At 39.2% G+C, this 26687-nt stretch overlaps 1 protein-coding gene across 3 annotated transcripts in view; it reads right to left on the bottom strand.

Moving 5' to 3' along the window:
- The window catches only part of HECTD1 (HECT domain E3 ubiquitin protein ligase 1), an 89997-nt gene extending 64116 nt beyond the window's left edge, over positions 1–25881 (bottom strand). For 2 of the 3 annotated variants that reach the window (XM_060004707.1, XM_060004708.1), the window contains exons 1-3: positions 25561–25881; positions 23959–24233; positions 1824–2058 (exon numbers count right to left, since the gene is read on the bottom strand). In XM_060004707.1, the coding sequence (XP_059860690.1) occupies positions 1824–2058; positions 23959–24098 (375 nt within the window). In that variant the 5' untranslated portion in view covers positions 24099–24233; positions 25561–25881. The remainder of the gene's footprint in view (positions 1–1823; positions 2059–23958; positions 24234–25560) is intronic. The other variant, XM_060004709.1, reaches the window with a different exon arrangement.
- Positions 25882–26687: the final 806 nt, after the last annotated feature.

Here is a 26687-nt window from a genome sequence, read left to right as displayed (position 1 = left end):
TGGTATTGATGCTCACAGATGAGATTGTCTAGGCAAAGTTTATACAGATTTAAGAAGCTAAAAACAGGACCTTAGGAAATACTACCATTGAAGAATGAATTAAATAAGAATAATCTGCAAAGGAAACAGAGAAAAGGAGAGCAGGGTGTTAACAGACAAGAAAGAGTTTGAAAATATAGGTCAGTGAATAAATGCAATGGAGTAAAACCCCAGTCCTGGAAGAAAAATGAAGTGATGTGATGTGATCAAGAGAATAAGAGGGGGGAAAGCTCTGAACAGAAAAACAAATACCTCTTCCTCTGAGGCCACAGACAGAAATAAATCTATAAACACACAATCAGAAAGTCAAGATATTAACACCTACAAAAACAACTCTCAAAGCATGGGGAAGACATTTTCAGGGGTCCTTGAAATTATAACTTTTTTTATAATAACACTATAACAGTTAATTGTCTTTTTCTTTCCTATTCTCTCAGGAACGTAAGGCAGTACTTTCTAAAAGTTATATGAAGTGTGATATAGTAACAGGCTGAATGCAGAAGCACATATTAGGATTTAGCTGTCTTCTATTAAACCACAGATTTCAAATGAGACTTAACAATGTTACTCTTCTCACTAATTTTCTCTTCGTTCAGGACACAGTGATTTTCATTAAAAATGTAATGTATGTTAACACATAATGAGTTTGTTATTTTATGATAAATGAATAAATACTTCTAAATTCTCAGTTTTAATATCTAATATGGTAAATATATATAGAACCTTCATAAACAAAGGCTCTTTGCGGGTCCTCAATAATTTAAGACTTGTAAAGGGATCCTGAGACAAGAAGTTTGAAAACTGGTGACCTCGAGAAGCAAGAATCATAAAAAGAATGAAACAGGAATCAAAAAAGAGAATCAGGGCTTCCCTGGTGGCGCAGTGGTTGAGAGTCCACCTGCCGATGCAGAAGACACGGGTTCGTGCCCCGGTCCGGGAAGATCCCACATGCCACGGAGCGGCTGGGCCCGTGAGCCATGGCCGCTGAGCCTGTGCGTCCGGAGCCTGTGCTCCGCAACGGGAGAGGCCACAACAGTGAGAGGCCCACGTACCAAAAAAAAAAAGAGAATCACATAAAATATAAATGTGTTCACCAAGTACTTCCAATAAACTACTTACCAGTACTGATGCTTTTAGAGTAACATAAAGTTTATAATTAGTCCCATCAGGAATAAAACAAAACCGCTAACTCTTAACAGGAGTATAGAAAAACAATTAAATTCATGGGCCCTAGAACCAGACTTCCTGATCTTCAAATTCCTAATCTTTGAATCTTGGCTCTCTGCCACTAACTACTTGCATCATCCCAAGCAAGTTACTTAATCTTGGTATGCTTAAATTTTTTTCACCTATAAAACAGAAGTGATGATATTAGCGGCACCTACCTCATACAGAGTTGCCATGAAGATTAAATGAGAGTTAATACATGTAAAGTGTTTAGAATAATGCCTGGCATTGGTGGTCAGTGTTAGTTGTCATGGTTCCTGTTGTTACTGCATGCATACAAAATCATTTTGGATAAGAACAGAAATAACCTATCTCAAAGTGTTAGTGGCTACCAGAAACCAAAGAGCACTGAGGCAACACAGAAAAGCATTATCAGTGACCTACAAGTTTCCTTCAAAGATAAGATTTCTTTTCCCAAGCCATATGGGATCTCCTTTGGTACATAAGGACTGTGACTTACATTGTTTTCAACCACGGAAAGATTTTTTTTTTTTGCAAAATATATTTTTTACTCTCTAAGTGATCTTCAAATGGTCCAATAAATAACTAAGACTTACCTTTACACATTGTTCAGCTAAGTCTCTGCTTGTCCTGTTGTTAAGTTCGACTACAACCAAACGATTGCAAAGTGCTTTTATAGCTCCATCTACCCCAACAATCCTTCGGGTGCATTCTGCAGATACGTCCAGGTAGTATGTTATGGCACGGGCTGTCACCTCTAGCACATTGTCTGGAGCACTTTCGTCAAGAAAAATTTTGCAGAGGGCTGGTAAGAAAGTGCGAGGAGGACATCTGTAGTGAAAGAAATCATATTTCACCTAGGATTACTAAATTCTTAACATCAAAAAGTCACCAAAGTAACAGATAATAAAAACTATATCATGATACATCATGCTCGATACTGCTTCTGCATATATATTAGGTAATATTTCTCATATTGCTTTTGCTTCCATAATAATAATCACAGGCTAATTTCATCATTGCTGAGAATATAAAGTTGTAAACAGTTTAAAGTAGCAGAATTAACATGAAACCATGTTCAAAAAAAATTGCTATTCAATACTAAGCTCAAACATCAACTCTGTAAAACCTTCCCTAACCTCCCCAAATAGTCAGGTGGTATTTTCACATGTTCCTAAAGCCTCATAAAAACAGTTCCCACATTGTTTAATGTATCATTTTATTTCCTTATTTACATTAAGAGTTCCTGAATGCCAGGGACATTGTTCAATTCATGTTGTATGGGAACAAATGCTGATTTGGGGTTTAACAGACCAGAGTAATACATAGAACAACAGCTATGTAGCATTTCTGGTCCTGACTTGTAAAGTAAAGATAGTATCTAAACAATATCTACTTTATATGGATGTTATGAAGATTAAACGAAATTATATACATTAAACACTTAGCTCAGTACCTTGGCACCATATTAAACTAACGTTAGCTCCCCTTCCCTCCTATGAATAGCTAATACCTGCTATATAAACCTGCATGACAGTTTTATCAAAAGAACATTTTGCATTTTTTAATCAATATTTTATCAACACTTAAATTATAAAAGAGCATAATTTAATTTAGTAGAGATCTCAGTTATATGCCATCAAATACTTTAACTTATCTGCACAGACCAAAACTCAAATGAGCTACAGATAACACAAAAGGCACTACAGTCATCCCTCGGTGTTCAAGGAGGAAAGATTTCAGGGCCCCTGTGGATACCAAAATCTGTGGATGCTCAAGTTCCTTATATTAAATGGTACAGATACAGAGGATACGTGGAGGGATACAGAGGGCTTGCTGGACTCTCAACGTTTCGGTGGAATTATTTTTCCTCCAATTTTTAGTGTGCACATATCTTCAGTAGCTTTTAAAAAATATCTGTAATGTATGAACGTCAAAGTAACTCTAACCTTTATTATCTGCTTGAATGATGTTCACTTAAGGGGTCCGGCGGCAGGAATATTATCAAAGATTTTAGAAGACCTCTTGCATTCAGTAACTGACCAGTCACTGATTAAACACAGGTGGTTTTTATTAGCCAGCATCACTGGCAACCTAGGTCACATAGTCACTATAAATTTTCTGAGGAGGAAATGCTTTAAGATTAGGTTATGGAGATAGTCTGATAGTTCTCAGGTAAGATCAGAAGACTGACTAGCATATCAGAATCTTAAAGCATTTTTGCTGCTCTCTACATTGGCAATATGTTAGTAAACCAAAGAGATAAGATTGTAGAAGTGTTAATACTACTGAGGAAAAACATACTCTTAAAAATAACATTTTTTGCCTTAGAAAACAGTAGCTTTTGAAAAAAGAACAAAATTTTGAAGTTGACAGTCCTCACATCAAATGACAAGAATGGATCTACCATATGATTTATATTAAAAATAAGAAAATATCCATCTATCTTATACAGTACAAAAACTGGACATCAAAACACAAAATCTAAGAGAAATGTTCAGTATAACTATCTATAATTCATGGGGAAATGTGGTATCTGCTTATTTGGGGAATAACTATGATCCCTGCTGTGTTCCCTAAAATGTGATGAATCTCCTGAACAAGTATGGCTAAGGGGCCAATGAAAAAAAAAAAACAAAACCACAAAGAAAGAAGTTCTAAACATAGGTTCTCAGCTGTTAACTGTAATCAATTTTATTTCTAAGAGAAAAATAAAAATATCCTGAATACATATTTTAAAAGAGCTTATTTTATGTCAGGTATAATGAAAACCTGCTTTGTGAACTTTTTAAAGGTATGGTACAAAACATCTGTTGTAACTTTTGGCTATTAGACAGGAAAAAATTTTTGTTTTTCTAGCTCTTGAGTTACTTTTAAAACCATGAGAAGGTATTTTAGGCATATTCATTAATTTTTCAATTTAGAACCAAAGCAATTTACAAAAATCTCAACAATACAAATTAACTATAAATTGAGCAAAAAAAGTAGAGAAAAACACATCAATAGTAATTAATGAATTCTAAAAAGTACAGAATAATTGAAAGAACTATAGTTATATTACTTGAAAGTTCATATTGCAACTAAAACAAATTACTAACAAGTGTTGTTGCTTAACATACTCTGCTGGATAACCTGCTTTAAGACAGTCACTGTGATATAAACATTTATAAGACCTTAAAACTGTCTTTTCACTTGTTGGTTAGTAACAATTTCCTAGAATCATTTTCAAAGAAACCCTGTGTTGATAGATACTTCAACTGGGCCTTTAAATTCAACTTGAGCTTCATGGCTATTCAGGAAGCACTTGCCTATCTTCTAGGAACAAGACCCTCGCGTTCCTTGCCCTTCCTCCTGGGCTACAACCACAGCCACAACTTCCCCAGGTCTGTATCCATGTCAACAGAGATTAACTAAAAAACTAATTTACATAATCAAGAAAACTCATTATAAATCTGTGATCACCAATATTAAATAAACACAATGCCCAATAATTCTGCTACATTTCTTCCAGTGTCTGCAATGAGTATCTCACACCTTTTCTTCAATTTTCTCTTGGCTTAGTGACTCCCTTAGTTTTCCATTCTAGCCTCAGTCCTAAACTCCCTTCTCTTCTCTAGCTCATCTCATCTATTCTCTTTGTTCATACACCATAGCTATAAATCTCATCCACATACCATGAAAACTCCCAAAATGTTATCTCTACCCCAGACCAACTAAATCACTATCACTATCTCCATTTAGAATTATCACAGGCATCGTAAAATGAGCATATTCAAAACAAATGTGCCTCCACCTCCAAACCACTGCCTTTGTAAATATCACAACCATCCAGAAACCCAGAAACCTGAGAATCATCCTCAGTTTTCCCCCCCATTTTCCTCACATTACACATCCAATCCGTTAGTTAAATCCCACCAATTTTCCCTCTAAAATATATCGTAAATCTGTCCACTTCTCTCCACATCTTTTACAAACGTAATCTAAGCTAACTTCAAACTCTTGTCTGAACTACTGAAATAGCCACTTAGACATTCACATTAAGAGATAGGTTTAGCACTAGTGTTGAGGAAAGTATTTCTAGAGGGAGAAGATCAGTCTGGAATAAGGTGTAAGAGCAGGAGCAACATAAAGAGGGCATCTATGCAGGGGAATGCCCCAGTAATGGGCAACTGACACAGACAAGGGAAGTGATCAAATTAATAAATATATTGAGGATAATGGGAGCCAGATATCTCACTGGACTGGAGTTGGAAATACAGAAAAAACTGGAATGAACCCTGTGGTGTTAGATTGGAACTGGGGGTACTGGTATGAACTCATGGTTTTCAACAGACTGATAGAAAGATAAAGATACATAAAGATGCTAATGTGTGTGCTGATCCCTCTGCCTAAAATGCTTTTCCCCCTACTCTTCCCATGGCCGGTTCTTTGTCATCCTTCTGTCAGCCTAAATGTTACCCTCCTCAGCTTCAGGCTTACCTTTACTAACTACTCAAAACAGGACTCCTGTTTTTTGTCTTAATTTACTTTGACAATTTATATTTATATTTCATTTTTTGTTGTCCACTGTAACTCTCTCCTAAAAATCTGTAAGCTCCTCAGGAACAGAGATGTATTTCACACAGCACCCAACACGGTTCTCTGCATATGGGAAGATACTCAAGTTTTATTTGTTGAATGAATGACACCAAGAAAAAGTAAGAACTTTTTTGCTTATGGAAAGAGAAACCAAACAAAAAAGAATTCCATCAGCTCCCCTACTGATCTGCCTCTCCACCCCCATGCCCAACCCCTCACTAATATGTCTCCACCCCTCCACACACATGCCTTCGTCCTAGATCAACCCCCATTAGGTCTCCTTCCCCTGCCCCACACCTTCCCACAACACAAAAAAGTGAATCCACTTTTATCTCTCATTTCCCATAGAAAGCAAAACACCAAATCTAGACTCTAGTCTAAACTGCTCTCTTGAAGTACAGAATTACAGACCCAACTGCCTCCTTTACTCATCTGTCATACCTAGAGATGTTTCAGGAACCATCAAACACAACCTGCCAAAACCAAACAAAGTTTCCCTACCAAAAACCATACTATTTATTCTCTAACCTGCCATCCAACCACTCAAGTAAAAATCATAAAATTCTTCCAAACTCCTGTTTCTAAAATACAAAAATCAATACCTAATCTTGATGGTTCTACCTCCTAAGTCTGTTTAATATCTTAATTAAATTCCAACTAGAATCTCTCACTAGACTTTCCAGATCCTCGTGGCCTTGAACAGGTCCCCTCTGCAAGAAACATTTAGCCCCTTCTCCTCTTTTTCACTTGTATTCCTTTTTCAAGGAAACTTTTAAAATTAAATGTAAAATATGTTAGGAACACTCAGGTCAGAGAGTACCTCCTCTTGGAAGCCTGCCTTAGACAAACCTCACCACGCATTCTCAGTTATGTTCCTCTTGGGTGGTTTCAGAACATTCAGTGAAACCCATCTATCAGAAGCATCTGTCAAACTATATTTTCCCATTTATCTGTCTCATCCATGAAAACATGAGCTACTTGATAGCAAGGTCTGTACCTTATCTATCTCTGTTCTCCGACAACCAAGTCCAGTACTTGTTGTCTAGTGCACACTCAAATATTTGATAAATGAATACATGAAAATAATCCCAGTTTCAAAAAATTCAGTTTAATAGAGAGAAATATAATTTAAGTAAGTAAAAATAAATATAGTAAGTGCTGTAATAAAAACCTGAAAGAAGGAGTTTCATTAAAAGTTTTTTTGGGGGGAGTTTAATATCCAAAATATATAAACAGCTCATACAACTCAACATCCAAATAAAAACCAACCTGACTGGGACTTCCCTGGTGGCACAGTGGTTAAGAATCTGCCTGCTAATGCAGGGGACAGGGATTCGACCCTGATTGGGGAAGATCCCACATGCCTCGGAGCAACTAAGCCCGAGTGCCACAACTACTGAGCCTGTGCTTTAGAGCCAGAAGGCCACAACTAATGAAGCCTGCATGCTGCAACTACTGAAGACTGCACGCCTAGAGCACGTGCTCCACAGCAAGAGAAGTCCCTGCTCGCTGCAATTAGAGAAAGCCCATGGGCAGCAATGCAGACACAACGCAGCCAAAAATAAAAAAAATAAAAACAAAAAAACAAAAAAAAAACTCCAACCTGATTAAAAATATGGGCAGAAGACCTGAATAGACATTTTTCCAAAGAGGACATGTAGATTGTCAACAGGCACATGACAAGACGCTCAACATCATTAATCATCAGAGAAATGCTAGTCAACCACAATAAGATACCACCTCACACCTGTCAGAATGCCTATCATCAAAAAGAACACAAATAACAAATGTTGGTAAGGATGTGGAGAAAAAGGGACCCTTGAACATTGTTGGTAGGAATGTAAATTGGTGCAGTCACTGTGGAAAACAGTATAAAGGTTTCTCAAAAATCTAAAAATAGAACTACCATGTAACCCAGCAATTTCCACACCTGGGTATATATGCAAAACAAAAACAAAAAAAGTAATTTGAAAAGATACATGTGGCCCAATGTTCACAGCAGCATTATTTACAACTGCCAAGATATAGAAGCAACTGAAGTGTCCATCAAGAGAAGAAAGGATAAAGAACATGTAATACACACACACACACACACACACACGCACACAATGGAATACTACTCACCATAAGAAAAGAATGAAATTTTGCCATTTGTAATAACATGGATGGACTTGCAGGGTATTATGCTAAGTGAAATAAGTCAGAGAAACACAAATACTGTATTATACCACTTATACGTGGAATCTAAAAAATAAAACAAACTAGTAAATCTAACAAAAAAGAAAGAGACTCACAGATATAGAGAACAAATTAGTAGTTACCAGTTGGGAGAAGGAAGGGGGAAGGGGCAAGATAGGGATAGGGGATTAAGAGGTACAAACTATGATGTGTAACATAAATAAGCTACAGGGCTATATTGTACAGCACAGGGAATATAGCCAATATTTTATAGTAACTATAAATTGAGTGTAACCTTTAAAATTGTGAATACTTATGTTGTACACTTACAAATTATGTAATATTGCACATCAACTATACTTCAATTAAAAAAAAAAGGTGTGAGATGGAAAGCTCAGCTCAGGGGATTTGGGGAAAGGAAGACCTCACAAAAAAAGGAAGAAGTTTGAGTTAAATCAAGGTATTCTCTGCCTTGAAGAGTTATTGCAAGAACTTGGGATAAAGTATATAAAATATAGTGTTTAGCACATAAAAGATGCTCCATAAACCATAGGGTAGAAGTTTGCCAAGCAGACAAGCTCCTGTCTTCTAAGTAAGGAGAAGAGTATATGCAAAGGATGGAGGCTTGAAGAATTATATAGTGTGGCAGATTGTATTTTCCAATGATATCCACATTATTTCCCATCCCACATATCCATAAATTCTTTTTTACAAGGTGACTTTGATATTCTTTCTACTGAGAGGGTTTATGTTTCCAGGCAGGTTTATGATTACAGTGAAAGTTATCACTTTGTGACTTCTAACATTAACTCAATTCTACTGGATTCTCTTAGGACTCTTGCTCTTAGAACACAACCACCATGCTGTAAGGAAGCTCAATTAGCCACATGGCAAGGCCAGCAGATGTTCTAACAAATGCAACTAAAAGCCAGTATTCAAGTGCATGTGAGAGAACAAGTCATCAGATGATTCCAGTGCCTGGTCATCAAGCTTTTGTTATTTACAGTAGGATCACACTACAAATACCATCCTATAACTTGCTCGTTTCTTTAATCAATATGTTGTGACCACCTTCCCACATTAATATGAATAGGTCTAGTTCAATCTTTCTAATGTCTACATAATAGCCAATATAATGAATAGCCATACACTGTTAACCATTTAGATGGTTTCCAGTTTTTTTACTACTTGAAGCAGTCCTGCAGTGAACAATATTGGGAGTATATCTTTGCACATCTGTACCAGTATTTATGAAGGAAAGATTCTGAGTATTTCTTTTCTTTCTTTCTTTCTTTCTTTAAATTTAATTTATTTGGCTGCATTGGGTCTGTGTGTGGGCTTTCTCTAGTTGCGGTGAGCGGGGGCTACTCTTCGTTGCGGTGAGCGGGGGCTACTCTTCGTTGCGGTGCGCGGGTTTCTCATTTTGGTGGCTTCTCTTTGTTGCGGAGCAGGGGCTCTAGGCGCGCGGGCTTCAGTAGTGTGGCACATGGGCTCAATAGTTGTGACTCGCGGGCTCTAGAGCACAAGCTCAGTAGTTGTGGCGCACAGGCTTAGTTGCTCTGCAGCATGTGGGATCTTCCCGGAGCAGGGCTTGAACCCATGTCCCCTGCATTGGCAGGCAGATCCTTAACCACTGCACCACCAGGGAAGTCCCTTCAGAAGTATTTCTGTGAGTACATTTTTTGGTTTGACAGATATTATAGAACTGACTTCTAAAGAGGCTATACCACTGTATACTCCCATCAGAAGCATTTTAGAGTACCTATTACCCCACTCCTAGGCCACTAAAAATGATATTACCTTTACATTTGTGCTAAATTGATAAATATTTTTTAAAAACTTTATTTCATAAAATTTGGCTGGCTGTGAGAGAATTTAATAAACTTTAAAAATGAAACACAGAATATTCAAACCTCCACCAAGAAAACAAAAATAATCTAAAGATGTATACATATACATATATATAGACCAATACTTCAGGATACACAAAATCTCTGATTAGAACAGCAAAAGTCATAAATAACTCCCCCCCAAATTCAACACTCACATTTTATTTCTGTATTTCCAATACAGACTTTATTTCTGTATGAACATGTACTTAAGGCAGATACAAAATTAATTAATTAATTACACTACCAAACTGGGAATATATTAACATTATTTTAAAATTTCCATTCTGGGGGACTTCCCTGCTGGAACAGTGGTTGAGAGTCTGCCTGCCAATGCAGAGGACACGGGTTTGAGCCCTGGTCCAGGAAGATCCCACTCTCTGCGGAGCAGATAAGCCCGTGTACCACAACTACTGAGCCTGCACTCAGAGCCCGCGAGCCACAACTACTGAAGCCCGCGTGCCTAGAGCCCATGCTCCACAACAAGAGAAGCCACTGCAATGAGAAGCCCGTGCACTGCAATGAAGAGTAGTCCCCACTCACTGCAACTAGAGAAAGCCCATGCGCAGCAACAAAGACCCAACGCAGCCAAAAATAAATAAAATAAATAAACTTATAAAATTTCCATTCTGATTTCTCTTAAAAGATAAAATTCAGGGGCTTCCCTGGTGGTGCAGTGGTTAAGAACCTGCCTGCCAATGCAGGGGACATGGGTTGGAGCCCTGGTCCGGGAAGATCCCACATGCCGCGGAGCAACTAAGCCCGTGCGCCACAACTACTGAGCCTGCGTTCTAGAGCCAATGAGCCACAACCACTGAAGCCCACGCACCTAGAGCCCGTGCTCCGCAACGAGAAGCCACCACCATGAGAAGCCTGCACACCAAAACAAAGAGCAGCCCCCGCTCAACGCAACTAAAGAATGCCCACATGCAGCAATGACGACCCAACGCAGCCAAAAATAAATAAATACATACATAAATAAATTTATTAAAAAAAAATTCACTAACCTACTCATTCATTCCTCCAGGGAATAAAAACTTGTACCATTATCTTCAGTTAGATTCTCCTGCAATCAACTGTAAAGTTCAAAACAATCAAAAACCACAAGGTCTGCTACCAATAGCAGTTCCACTTTGAAATTACTCATGAGAAGGTAATTATATATGAACATATTTTGTCAGACTTCTAAAAACAATTAAATATTATTAATCCAAACAGATAAGCAAACTTTGGTTTCCTCTTACATGTAATTTTGAAGTCAGCAGTTCAAAAAATCATACCATCAAGCAAAAATGCATGTACCAAGATGCTCATTGTTGCATAACCTATATATCTAATAACAAGGGTATAATTAAGCATATGACACATCCGTATGGCAGATTATGCAGGTTTTTTAAAGCTGTTTACTAAGACTAATGATACAAATACATAAAGAAAAGGGGGACTTCCCTGGTGGTGCAGTAGTTAAGAATCACCTGCCAATGCTGGGGACACAGGTTTGAGCCCTGGTCCGGGAAGATTCCACATGCCGTGGAGCTACTAAGCCCATGTGACACAACTACTGAAGCCGACACGCCTAGAGCCCGTGCTCTGCAACAAGAGAAGCCACTGCAATGAGAAGCCCGTGCACCACAGCAAAGAGTAGTCCCGCTTGCCACAACTAGAGAAAGCCCACACACAGCAATGAAGACCCAACACAGCCGAAAATAAAGAAAGAAATTAAAGAAAGAAAAAGGGAAAAATATATCCATTTTGGTGTTTATCACATAAAAATATGCAAAGAAACTAGAGCAAAAAGTTAAAATGGCTTATTTCTAGATGGTGCAATTATAATTTTCATTCTCTAGATTTCTGACTTTTCTAAATTTCTGAAACAAACCTATTTCATAACTCCCCAAAATAAACTTAAAATCTGTTAACCAAAGTAAGCTAGACAACAGCAGATGGATTGGGGAAGGAAGTCAAAACATAATGACCCACGTTGGAAGTGAGTTTCAAGGGCTTTTTTCCTTTCCTTTCTTTTCCAGCTTTGACCCCTGGACAGGCCAACTCCCGAAACCACGTAGCAGGGGGGTACAAAAGAACTCTGAGAGGACCAAGAAAAGGGGCCTCTGTGAGCCAGAGGGTATGAAGAGAAATTCCTGGGGTAACTTCCTCCCAGTCTGGCCTCAAGGCCAGACCCAGGTGAAAGCCCCAAACAAAACTCTGCATGATACATGCACAGTGGCACAAGCATCTAAGGCCCTGGGAGAACTGGGAACTAAGAAAAGGAGCCCCTATAGCCAAAAGAGCATGAAAGGAATCACGCTATTTTTTTTTTCTGTCTTTTCTCTTACTACTTTCACACTGAGGGCAGTCCCAGTCCCAGAAAGTATATGACAGCACAAGGGGGTTGAAGAATGGGTGGGGAGTGGGGGAAATGTGGTTAAAACTTCAAGAGATCCCCAGTTTTTTAGCTAGAACACTAGTAAAAAGGGTTCCTGGTAGCTGAAAGATGTGGGGGAAATCTCAGAGAAAAAGGAGCTAGAAAAATGATCCCTGACACAAGTTCTGAGCCCACCTCTGAATATATGGAAGACAAAGATAAAAAACAATAGCAAACACTTTGACAACTGCACTATGACATAATCCACCACCCAAGTCCCAGACTAAACTCTGAGTGACACATGCACAAAGTAGACCCAAACACCATAACAAAGGCTTTGAAACCACTGACATTGGAACCACCACCCACAGAGAGCAAGACAGAGCTTGCAGTCTAAATTTAACCAGGTTGACTGCATGCAAAAGAGAACAACAAAATCAACATTCTCCAGAGGGTTTTTATAAAACCCAGAGTCTCACAATATAATATTCCAAATGTCTTGGATAAAATCCAAAACAACCTGAAACACACAAAAAATCAATACAATATGATCTATCCAATTCAAGAAAGAAGACAGTCAACACATATAAGCCTGAGACAACCTAGTTGTTAAAATTATCAGAGAGGACTCTAAATCAGCTATTATAACTATACTCCATGAACATTCCTGAATGTGAACATTCTTGAAATGATTGGAAACAGAAGTCTTCAACAGAAAAATACAAAGTATGAAAGGAATCAAATGAAAATTTTAGAAATGAAAAAACAGTTTGTGGGGAAAAGAATACTTCACTGGATGGGCTCAAGAGCAGAATGAAGATGACAGATAAAGAATCTGTGAATCTGAAAACAGATCGACAAAAATTATCCAGTCTGAAGAACACAGGGAAAAATACTGGGGGGAAAAAGGGGAACAGATTCTTAGGGATCTGAGGGAGCATACCAAAAAGTAACATTTGTGCCACTGGAGTCCCAGAATGAGAAAAAAATTGGTACAGAATACAGATTTGAAGGAACTTTCTGTATTTGGTGAAAGACATACAGATTTAAGAAGCTCATTAAACCTGAAATAAGACAAATTCAAAGACAACCATGTACAGACAAATCATAATCAAACTGCAAAAAATCAAAGGTAGAGAAAAAAAGATCTTGAAAGCAGAAAGAAGAAAAACAACACAAAGAAACAAAGATTAGAATGAATGCAGATTTCTCATCAGAAACCATAAAAGCCAGAAGATAGTGGAACAACATCTTTAAAATGCTGAAAAGAACTGGCACTTCACAATTCTATATCCAGCAAAAATATCTTCACAGCATGAAAGTAAAATAAAGACATTCTCAGATGAAGGAAAACTAAGAGAACTCACCACCGAAAGACTTCTCCTAAAAGAAATGCTACAGAAAGTTCTTCAAGATGAAAGGAAATGACACCAGAGAGATACATGGAACTTCAGGAATGAAGGAAGAACAACAGAAATGATAAGTATCTGGGTAAATATAATAGATTATTTTCCCCCTATTAAACTGCTGAAAGCAAAAATTACAACATTGTCTCTTGAGGTTTTCAACATATGTAGACAATACATATGACAACTGTAACACAGGGATAAAGGAATCTACATAGTTGTAAGCCTTCATCATTTCACTTTAAATGGTTAAACGTTAACTCTGAGTTAACTGCAATCCCTAAAGCAACCACTAAAAAATACAAAGAGACAGAGTCAAAAAAAACTATAGGTAAATTAAAATAGAATGCTACAAAAATATTCAAGTAATTCAAAAGGCAGGAAAGAAAAAACAAAGACACAAAAAAAGAAACAGAACAACAAAAAAGCCAAATAAAATGTTAGACACATATGTAAACATACCAAAAACGACATTAAATGTAAGTGGTCTAAACTCACCAATTAGAAACAAAGATTGTCAGGCTGGATTAAAAAACACAAGCTAACTGCATACTGTCCACAAGAAACTCACGCTACAGACAGGTTAAAACAAAAAAGTGGAAAAAGATATAGCAAACAAACACTATCAAAAGAAAAGCTGGGGGCTTCCCTGGTGGCGCAGTGGTTGAGAGTCCACCTGCCGATGCAGGGGACACGGGTTCGTGCCCCGGTCTGGGAAGATCCCGCATGCCACGGAGCAGCTAGGCCCGTGAGCCATGGCCGCCGAGCCTGCGTGTCTGGAACCTGTGCTCCGCAACAGGAGAGGCCACAACAGTGAGAGGCCCGCATACCGCAAAAAAAAAAAAAAGAAAAAAGAAAAGCTGGGGTAGCTATATTTATGTCAAAGTACACTTCAGAACAAGGAAAATTATCAGAGAGAAATTGGGACATTACATAACGATAGAAGGGTCGCTTTAACAAGAAAACTTAACAATCTTAAGACATCTAACAGGGCTTCAAAATACATGAAGCAAAAATGGAGAGAAATGAAGCTAAATAGATAAATCAATAACTATACTTGGAGACTTCAACACGCCTCTCTCAGTAACCTATAAAACAGACGGAAAATCAACAAGGATATAGACTGAACAACACTGTCAATCAACTTGACCTAATTTGACACTTGTAGAACATTCTACCCAACAACAGAAGAATATATATTCTTCTCAAGTGCATATGGTCCATTTACCAAAAATAGACCATACTGTGGGCCATAAAAAAACCTTAATAAATCTAAAATAACTGAAATAATATTAAGTGTGTCCTCTGACCACAATAATAACACAAAAATATCTGGGAAATCCCCAAATATCTGAAAATTAAGCAACATACTGCTATATAACCCAAGGGTAAAAAAGAAAGTTTCAATGAAAATTTTAAAATATTCTGAACCAAGTGAAAATGAATATAGAACATCAATGAAAACATAAAAGAAAAACTTATAGTATTAAATTTATATTAGAAAGGGTCTCAAATCTCAGCTTCTACCTAAGAAACTAGAAAAAAAGAGCAAATTAAACCCCAAATCAACCCAGAAGGGAATAATAAAGAGCAGAAATCAATGAAACTTAAAACAGAAAAATAGAAAAAAGGAATGAAACTAAAAGCCGATTCTTTGAAAAAATTAATAAAATTGATAAATCTCTAGCCAGATTGACCAAAATATAAAAATTACCAATATCAGGATGAAAAAGATAATTATCATTTACAGACAGTTCTGGGTGTACTCTGATGCTTTTGCAAAAATGTTCCTATAAAAGCGTTTCATCTTCAAGGAATTCATGGAAAAGACTCTGACAAGTACAGGTTTCTGGTAACTGACTATACTGCTGAACTGAATGAATAAGCATTTTCAGAACTCTAATGGAAAACTGATGAATTCATAAAAGTGCTAACAAAAGATCAAGATGAAAAAAAATTAATTACATGGGACTGAGTGAACTGATGAGGATGATTATAATTTTTGTGGCTTTCTGTTTGAATAAAAGAAAAAAAAAACCCACAAGGATTCAGAGGCAAAAAATATACAAATCAATTTTCACTGCAAAGTAAAGGAGTTGTTACAGTGGAGGATTACTGGACTGAATGTCAATATTATGACATAGTATGAGTGTGTTTCGTGTTTGGTAATTGCAATCACTGTTGCTTTTGTTGTGGTCATCCATTTACAATGCTTGTTGCCAGTTTATTTATCTCTTGTAAAGATAAAATACAGTGTGTGTGTGTGTGTGTGTGTGTGTGTGTGTGTGAAAAAAAAGAGAATTGTCACTGCAGACCATATAAACATTCAAAGGATAAAAAAGCATACTACAAACAACATTATGCCCATAAATTTTAATTTATATTAAATAGACCAATTCCTTGAAAGACATGCTACAATTCACTCAAGAAAAATTAAGTAACTTGAGCAGTCCTCTATTACAGAAATTGAATTTAGTAAAAACCTTCAAACACAGACTTCCCTGGTAGCACAGTGGTTAAGAATCCACCTGCCAATGCAGGGGACACAGGTTCGATCCCTCGTCCTGGAAGATCCCACATGCTGCGGAGCAACTAAGCCCATGTGCCACAACTACTGAGCCTGCGCTCTAGAGCCTGTGAGCCACAACTACTGAGCCTGCATGGCACAACTACTGAAGCCCATGCGCCAGAGCCCATGCTCTGCAACAGGAGAAGCCACCGCAACGAGAAGCCCGTGTACCGCCACGAACAGTGGCTCCCACTCGCTGCAACTAGAGAAAGCCCACACGTGGCAATGAAGACCCAATGCAGCCAAAAATAAATTTTTTAAATAAATTAATTAATTAATTTTAAAAAATCCCCTCAAACACATCAATTTATTCTCTTATGGATTGTGCTTTTGGTGTTTATTTAAGAATATCTGCTTAACCTGGGGTCACAAAGGATTTCTCTTATGTTTTCTTCTAGAGGTTTTATAGTTTTAGGTTTTATGTTTAGGTCTATGATCCCTTTTGAACTTATTTTTGTATATGGTGTGGGGTATAGGTAAAGGTTAATTTTTTTCTTTTTTGCATATAGATACCAAGTTGTTCCAGCAGCATAAAAAAATATCCTTTTTCCACTTAACTGTCATTGCACCTTTGTTGAAATAAGTTGTCTAGGTATGAGTCTATTTCTGAACTCTCTATTCTATATCATTGATCCATTTACCTTTATACCAATACTACACTGTTTTGACTACTGCAGCTGCAATAATAAGAACTGAAATACAGTAGTATTAGTCCTCCAACCTTATACTTCATGTTTTGGCTAGCTAGGTCCTTTGCATTTTCAAATGAATTTTGCAATCAGTTCATCAGTTTCTACATCTTGTCACATTTATCTGTAAGAAATTCAGAAGAAATAAAAACTCAAATTTACACAGAAATCTGTATGCTAATGTTTATAGCAACTTTGGTTATAATCACCAAAACTAGAAAAACCCAAATGTCTTTCAAGAGGTGAATGGATAAACCATCTGCGGTACATCCATAAAATGAAATACTATTTAGCTATTACTGTTATACACATATAGATGACTCTCAAATGTAATATACTACAAGAAAACTCAAAAGGCTACACACTGTATATATCATTCCATTTATATGACATTCTGGAAAAGTCAAAACTATAGCAACAGAGAAAAGACCACTGGTTGCCAGGCACTGGGGTTGGGGGAGGGTTTAACTTCAAAGGGAGAACTCTAGAGAATTTTGGGGAATGATGGAACTGTTCTGAATTTTAGTTGTGGCGGTAGTTACACAACTGTATCCGTCTGCCAAAATCCATATGTAATTTAAATTTAAGACAAAATTAAATAGCATACATATAATAATCACAGTCCTCCCTGAATAGTGCTAAAAGAACAAATCTATGGCACAAATAGATGCATCACAATTAAAGGATTAATAAAACTTTTAAACTTGCTAAATATTTACCTCTTACATCATAGGTAGAAATTATTTTTACATATTAAACCCAGTACTATACTATAATACCAATTTATAGACCCAAAGGTGTCCTAATTAGGAAACTTTAAGATCACTCAATCTCTACAGAACTACGGTCAGATCAGTCAACCACACAAATGAGATTTAGTAGAATGTTCAGATGAATCCAATTTAAGCAGTAGTTTCCAAAATGCTACCTGCAATGATGAAAGAATCTTTCCCTAATGGAAACAGAGATAAGTAACTTAAAACAAGTGCAAAAAAAGTTTCATGAGGTTACAAAGAGAAAGAATTTCTCTTAGGAACTGTAATCCTTTCTATACTATTACTACCATATGCTTTTTCCAGACTATATGACTTGGACCAAGATTTCAGAAGATTTACAATATAAAGAAATTTAACTTTTTTTAGATAAAGGAAGTTATCTATCGTGGCGATATTTTACTGAATATAGTCCCTAAATTGAGCACTTCATTTACTAAAAAAAAAAAAAAAACACTAAAAATTTTAACTGTAAAAAATTAATAAATTTTGTTTCTTGAAGATAATAAATAACATCTTTTGATCCATTTTATCTTTTATTCCATTCTTGCCCCTGCCCCCAGCCTTGACTCTGTATTGCTTAACTTACAATAACTCTTGGCATACAGTTAAAAATTACAGCCTTCCCTCTCAAAGAAAAAGGAGTAAGTCAAATTCCAATATGTAGACTTGTTTTTCTCCAATTAAAATACACACACAAAACTGACAATTCGTTCAACAAATATTTATTGAATGCCTTTTGTTTTGTTTGTTTTTGGGTTTTTTTGGCCACACTCTGCGGCATGTGGGATCTTAGTTCTCCAACCAGGGATCGAACCTACCGCGTCCCCTGCAGTGGAAGCGTGGAGTCTTAACTACTGGACCGCCAGGGAAGTCCCTTACTGAATGCCTTTTGGTGCCAAGCACTGTGCTAAGTGTTGGGGGTAGGATACAAAGATGAGAATAACAGTGCTGGGCTCTGAGGCATTAAAAGATCTAATGACGGGCTTCCCTGGTGGCGCAGTGGTTGAGAGTCCGCCTGCCAATGCAGGGCACACGGGTCATGCCCCAGTCCGGGAGGATCCCACATGCCGCGGAGCGGCTGGGCCCGTGAGCCATGGCCGCTGAGCCTGCGCATCTGGAGCCTGTGCTCCGCAACGGGAGAGGCCACAGCAGTGAGAGGCCCGCGTACCGCAAAAAAAAAAAAAAAGATCTAATGACACAGTCAACAAGTACTATGCAAAGTATACATATATATTGCTGTAAACTAGAAGAGTGTTTTGTTTTTTACATTTTTAAGGTGACACACACTTTGAAAACAAAATGAAAGCTCACTGAAGCTCATTATCTATGAGCCCCCTAGAGCACTGACAGAGCATGCTTCTCATCTTCCAGCACTTCTCTCTGCTGTCCACTGAAAAGCACATATACAGCTGCTCTGTTTACAGAAATTCACTTATCTAACTTTTCAGGATTATATGTGTTTGATACAATGAGCATTCTCTGTGCAGGGAAGGCTCGGCTGCAGGACTGATAAAAAAAAGTAATTTCACTTCCCTATTACTCTGCCACTGGGTAGAAGAAATATGGAAAAGGCAGGTACATTAATGGAAGTGGGTAGAGAAAACATCAATACATATCGATGCGATCACTGTTTCTCCTTTAGAGAAGAACACGATGCTCTTCCTCCAGAAGACTCCTCAACCAGTTTGACTCCAAAAGTACTTTCTATAAGCATTTTAAGGACTATGGAAAACAGGCACAATATAAAGAATTTCTTCAATATCTAGCTACTGTACAACAGCAGTATGTTAGCAATGGAAAAACAAAAGTAATAGTAGTATGTATGCGTGAGATGCAGCAGAGGTATTTGAAGGCATTTAAATTTTATTCACTAGGTAAAGAACACAAAAGATTTTGTAAAGAGGAATAATACAGTCAAATCAGTATTTTTAGACTATAGTCAATTATACCTCAATAAAGCTGGGGAAAAAAAGACCATAAAAATATTTTAAGACTGGAACTCTGCGTATAGTTAGCTTATAGGCAGGGATATCTGCTATGAAGCCACAAGCACTGCATGAACATAATCATCTCCCCATACCTATCCTAGATATTACCATTGTTTTCAATCTCTTACTTCAGGGAGAAAACAGATGTCATCAGACAGAAATCCCTTCAACTTTTTACCATCAAACCTAAAACATCTTCCTCTTTCCTGTGTTACAACAAGGAACACACTACCTTAAATCTATCTCTCCACCAGTGGACCAAAGCTTTAATGCTCAAGGTGGGATTTTCCAACCAACAACTTCAGCATTATCTGAGAGCATACTAGGAATGCAGAATATCAGGCACCACACCATACCAACTGAATCAGAATTTGCAATGTTAACAAGATCCCCACGTGATTCACATTATGCACATTACTCCCAGTTTCTCAGAATCCTTATACTATGAATTATCCATTCTCTCTCCTAACTTTTTTTTTTCTCTACTAACTCTCTGACCTCTAAAAGAAAAAGCCCCACACTCCCATTCCAATACAACTTCTCAAAAATTTTTCCATACTCCCTGTCTCCATTTCTTTCTTCAACTCATTCAAATCTGGCCCTCAAGCCACTCCATTCAGCTCTCATTAAGATCAATGATCTTGGGACTTCCCTGGTGGCACAGTGGTTAAGAATCCACTTGCCGATGCAGGGGACACAGGTTCAAGCCCTGGACCGGGAAGATCCCACATGCCGCGGTGCAACTAAGCCCGTACACCACAACTACTGAGTCTGCACTCTAGAGCCTGTGCTCCGCAACAAGAGAAGCCACCGCAATGAGAAGCCCCGCACACTGCAACGAAGAGTGGCCCCCGCTCACCGCAACTAGAGAAAGCCTGTGCGCAGCAATGAAGACCCAACGCAGCCAAAAATAAATAAATAAAACAAATAAATTTATTAAAGAGAGAAAAGATCAATGATCTTGGAAATGTTGCTAAATCCAAAGGACACCTTTTAGTCTTCACCCTACTTGACCTCTCACGAGTATGCAACATAATTGTTCTTTCTCTTCTTTAATCCCTCTCTTCCCTGCGTTAATGTGCACTAATGCAAAAGCAATGGTGGATAAAACTGTTGGTGCTTTAGCATGAATCAAGGCAGCGGCACTAAACTGTACCACTAGTAATGGTATGGTATTCTTCACTGCCAAGCTCTAGCATGGGGGGAAAAATTATTTATTTTACTAAACCTCAACCCTTGAATACATATCTTTTTAATATCCTACTTAAGGAAACGGAAAGTAAGCATAAAGCACTTCTGCACAGGAAGAGTACTTGTACAACTGTTGGAGAGCTGAACTAGCCACTTTTTTTCATGCAACATCATTTTTACTTGAAAGAACTTCAGGCAAATTGTGGTTATTCAGACTTGGATATCTGGCAAACATTTTCTCAAAAATTAACCAAGTAAGCCTTTCACTTCAAGGAAAAACAACTGACAGTATTTGTTGCCAATGATAACATTCAAGCTTTCAAGCAAAAATCACAACTTGTACCTGCCACCAGGAGCTTGACAGAGCTTCCCAATATTTAAAGACCTTTCTGATGAGATTAGTAGTCGCAATAACAAATGTGAGTTTGTGATACTGTAGAATGACATATGGCAACATTAGGAATATCTGTATAACTCAGTAGACCAATACTTTTCACATGACCAGTGCATGATCTTTAAAACTTAAACATGGGTTTAAAAAAACCCACTCAGGGACCTCCCTGGTAGTCCAGTGGCTAAGGCTCCATGCTCCCAATGCAGGGGGCCTGGGTTCAATCCCTGGTCAGGGAGCTAGATCCCACATGCAGCAACTAAAGATCCTGCATGCCACAACTAAGACCTGGCACAGCCAAAAGAATAAATAAATATTTTTTAAAAAACCAACCCATTCAAAGTACCAGAGAGACCAACAGATTTTAATGTACAAGAGTATGACAAGTTCACTGATATTTCAGAACCCACATTATAACTAACCCTTCAGAAACTATCACTTGCCTATACACTACTATGCATAAAATAGATAGCTAATGAGAAACTACTGTATAGCACAGGGAACTCTACTGAATGCTCTGTGGTGACCCAAATGGGAAGGAAATCCAAAAAGAAGGGGACATATAGCTGACTCACTCTGCTGTACAGCAGAAACTAACACAACATTGTAAAGCAACTATACTCCAATAAAAATTAATTAAAAAAAAAAGAAACTACACTCCCCCCCTCAGTTTCGTATGATATCAAAGAAGAATATCCATAATTACATGCAAAAAATCATTACAACATTCCTCCCTTTTCCAGCTACATCTATGCGGGGGATGAGTTTTTTTTCATATATTTCAGTCAAAACAATATAATGCAACACAATAAATGCAAAGCAGATATGAGAATCTAGCCACAACCACACTCATGATCTCAGCCCCTCAAAACATGGGAGTTCCTTGGCAGTCCAGTGGTTAGGACTTGGCGCTTTCACTTCAGGGGCCCAGGTTCAATCCCTGGTTGGGGAACTAAGATCCCACAAGCCATGAGGCATGGCCAAAAAAAACCAAAAAACAAAAACAAAAAACAAAAACATGGTCCTCTTCCAGTGTTCTCTCTCACTGAATGGCATCATCATCCATTGTAACCTGAATCATCCATGGTACCTCCATGCAATGAAGAGTAACCCCCGCTCGCCGCAACCAGAGAAAGCCCATGCACAGCAACGAAGACCCAACGCAGCCAAAAATAAAATAAATAAATTTATAAAGTAAAAAATTTAAAAAATAAATAAAAATTTCCTTTAAAATTGTTTCAATATAATAACACTTCTAAAAAATGCCATTACAAACACCTCTACTATATGTTACTACTTAATGGAAGACATGATAGTTGATTTGACTGGTAGGTATGACTTACTTTTTAAAATACCAAAAGTAATTCTCAGGTCAATGAAAACTCTCTAATGAAATCTATAAATGTTCAAAAACCTATTTCACTTTTCTATGAATCTGACCAAAACAAGCGTTAACAGAGCAGCAAAATTATTATGTTCTCAAAGTTTGCCAATAACAATAACTACTTGAAATAAAGGAGTCACTAACAGACTGTGTGATTTGGGAACTTTGTTCATAAGGATTTTTATCATAATAGTACTGTCTCAATGGGATTTACAACTAAGAATTATTAACTATTTATTTATTAATTCATCTTCATTAATCATTCAAAAATGAAGATGATTAAAAATGCTTTGTCAATTTAGTAATTCAGCCTTTATTCTCACCTCAAAGAAATTAAGATAATTATACCAAATTTTATGTCAACATCTCAAACATTTTCTACTAATTACTTCAAAACGGCATTAGAACAAATACAGAAGCATCTGAGTTTTCATTTACTTATCACCGGAATTCAAAATTGTAAATATAAATGTAAAATAAACAATGAAAACCAAACGTGTTCAGCATTCAGAAGAACAGTTAATCTAACTGGGTAAGTATCACATAAGAGGAAAAACATGGCATTAATGGCCAGTCTAGTACTGATTCCTTTACATTTTTGCACAAATTCTACACAACCTCTGAATAAAACTGCTTAAACTCTCCAAACATCAAAGTCTGTTTATTCCGGAAAGTATGCTATATGGTTAACATCCAATTTATACCCTCTCCAAACTGAAATTTACAAAGCAATGATTTGCTTAACAAAGTACAGGGAATTCCCTGAAGGTCCAGTGGTTAGGACTCAGCACTTTCACTGCAGTAGCCTGGGTTCAGTCCCTGGGGGGGAACTAAGATTCCGCAAGCCATGTGGCACCGCCCCCCCCCACCCAAAAAAAAGGTACAGTGTCCTAAGACTTAACACTAATGAAGAAAGGGCAATTGGGAATATATGTTCATTATCATCTGCATTTTCATGTCAATTTAAGCCAATTACTCGATACAGAAATAGCCACCTTTAAAGAACTATTTGTATTCTCCCAGCTCATAACATGTTTTGAAATTGAATCAATCAAGCTATGGGTTAAAATCAGTATTCCCTAATTCCTATTCATCCAATAAACATGCATTTGTGTCATCACAATTATCATTACTAGAGTTAGTTCACCTACCAATTTTTATTTCTCAGGAAAGTGTAAATGGAAGACTGCAAGAACTTTTTAAAAGATAGTTTTAAAACTCACTAAACAAAATTCTACACAAACTGAAATCAGCAAATGGTTGAAAACATGTTATGTAGATGTCCCTACAGCAACCCCAAAGGAAGATGATGAAGGGATGTACTTACGTTTCAAAACAACGATCCACGTTGTCAGACATCAAAAGCAGCATGCATAGCTGTTCAAGGGCTATTAGTTGCATGTCCCTTTCATCTCCCTGTCCCATCTGTAGCCATTCCAGCAATGTATCTGGATCCACGTCTGCCATGTTGTTTTTAAAAGCTTCTTTGCTCAAATTTAAAAAGTAAAGGCAAAAAGTCCTCTAAATGTCCAGGACTGATCAGCGTGGGTTTAAAATTTTTTTCTTTTACATCGGCTAGAGCCAAATTTTTGTGTTGTCCTCCTAGGAATTAGAAAAGACTCATAAGTATGTTTCGATAGCGCGCTTAATGCAGTTTTTCAACTTTCCTTATTCCTCGGGTTTAACTTCATACATTGTACTAAATAAAAACCAGTTTTGCACAAGAGTATAAGCTGATTAGGTTGCTGCTTAACTGGAAACCAGAGCCGTCTTTGTCAAAGACAATCAAACAAGCTTCGGATCCCACTACTGCTTATCACTAACGTCTGCGCCAAAAAGCAAACAACACCTTACTAAAAAGGTTCTTTTTTTTTTTTTCCAGCAAACTTCTTTCCCCTTCCTCCACCCAAAACCGATCTTCTGATAAGGGTTAGATTCAGTATTTTAAGGAGACTAAGCACTTTGATCCAATTCCCCCCCAAATTAAGTTTCTACTTTAAAATTACCTCCAATTTCATAAATTCTACTGACTTCTCAATTTATTTACTGCTCTTAAGATGTCCAAATACAAATGATAATTAGATACAAGATCTATCTATGAATAAAGACTTTATTAGGAATTTTGGCAGTCTTGACAACTGTTCTTAAAAGTTTAAAAAGAAATGCTAAAAGTAAGTGCAATGGACTAACACGTTACGGATCAGAACATAGGCCAATCTACGGTCCTCCTTCCCCAGCCCCACAGAATGAGGCAGTTAATTAAAAACAACAACAACGACAGCAGCAACAACATCGGAAAAGCAGCCCCAATAAGCATTACAAAAGCTCGTAAGCGCCCTGACGGAAGGACAGCTTTGGATCCCACGTAACCCAGCTGCAGGTGTATAAATCCAGCGGCAGGTCCCGCTGGGCACCCAAAGGCGGCGATCTGCAGGGATGACCCAACACTCCGGGCCCAGCCGACTCCGCACCGGGCGGCGCAGGCACCGCGCTCAGGTTTTCCGGCACCAAACCCGGCTAAGTTAGGTACCTGTGTCGAGGAGGAGGGGAAGTTTGGGAGGAGGAGCAGCAAGCCTCTCTGCCTGAGAGGAGGCCGCCGGGGCGGGCAGGGCGATGGGTCCCCGGGAGCGGCGCCCGTAACTCCGAGGCCCGGCGGGACGTCCCTGGCCCCGCCGGGCGGCGAACCCTTCTCAAGGACAAGGGGGGCCAGCCATGAGCTCCAGCTCGGAGAAGCCGGGTCCCTACGCGGGCAGGGCCGGACGAGGGGAACAAAGGGGCTAAGCGGGTGAGTCGGCGGCAGCCCCGCCGACCTCACCAGGGTCCGGGGTCTCGCTCCCGGCCCGCGGCCGTGCATCCCAGATGCCTGCACCACGCCTGGCCTTTCCGACCGCCCAAGGCGCTCCCGCCTCCCCTTCCCTCAAGCTCTTACCCGGGCCTGTCGTCCCAAACCGCCCCGGTCCAGCTCCAAGCAGGCCGCGGGCAGAGCAAGGCCCGGCCGCGGCCCTCGAGTTCCCAGGAAGCTGCAGGCCGCGCAGGTCGAGCCGGGCAGGCGGCACAGGAAAAGCCGCGTCTCGTCCCTCCCCTTCCTCCGCCAGGACCTGGTGACAGGGAAGCGAGAGGTTCCCCAGACCGGCGGCCGCCAGCTCACGACCCGTCTTCGGCACGCGTCTCCTCAGGCCCTGCAGCTGCTCAGAGCCCCGCGTGGTGCTGCCGGCGGCGGCGGCTGGGAGATGCAGCGTCCATCGCGATCCGGGAGGGGGATGGGTGGAGGGTCGGGTGAGAGCCGGGCGGGGAAACTGCGGAGGGCAACCGTGCGCGGCGGAGGCGGAGCAAATATGCTCTCCCCGCTCGACCCTGCCGGCCGCCACGTGGGGCGCTGCGGAGACCAGTCGGCCCACAGCGCTGGGGCGCCTAGCCGGGGCGCCGAGCGACCGGACGCGTCGTCGCCGCTACCGGGGCCTCGGACTCCTTCGACCTCGTCGGCTGTCGCTTTTCTGTCGTACGCCCTGCGCCTTCACGCTTCGCTGTCAATCCGAGCGCACTCCCAGCACCCCGCGCACACGGGTGCACGCACGCTCAGCGTGTTTTGCACGGTGTGTACACATTTGACGTGCTCCAGCTGAAGGCCCCGACGCCGCCCGTGAAAGCTGCGGCCCAGGCGACCTCCGCCACGAGCTTCCCCTCCTCTCGGCTGGTCATCCCTCCTCGCGCACGGAAGTGCGTCGGGGGAAGAAAAGCGCCTCCATTCGGTAGGCAAACCGCCCGGCAGTTCACCAGAAAGGAAAACTTTCACCACCACCCTGGGAGGTAAATATTGTCGAGTATCCTCTCCATTGTGCAGATGAGAGAGAGCACTGCGGCTCCCAAAAGCGTGAATCAGGCCCAGTGGCGTCCCCAGTAGAAGCAGCTCCTCGAGTGTGCTTTTGAGTTCTTTCTCTGCGTTGTAGTCTCCAATATGTCCATTATTATTACCTTCAAACGTTTTATTTCACACGCGTTGAAAACAAAATATGCCTGCTTATGGGACGGGCTTGGAGACATTTAGGATGTAATTAA

This window comes from Delphinus delphis, chromosome 2, assembly GCF_949987515.2.
Source record: "Delphinus delphis chromosome 2, mDelDel1.2, whole genome shotgun sequence".
NCBI classification, from domain to species: domain Eukaryota; kingdom Metazoa; phylum Chordata; class Mammalia; order Artiodactyla; family Delphinidae; genus Delphinus; species Delphinus delphis.
The sequence above is the reverse complement of the archived record's forward strand: the minus strand, read 5'-3'. Positions and strand labels throughout refer to the sequence as shown.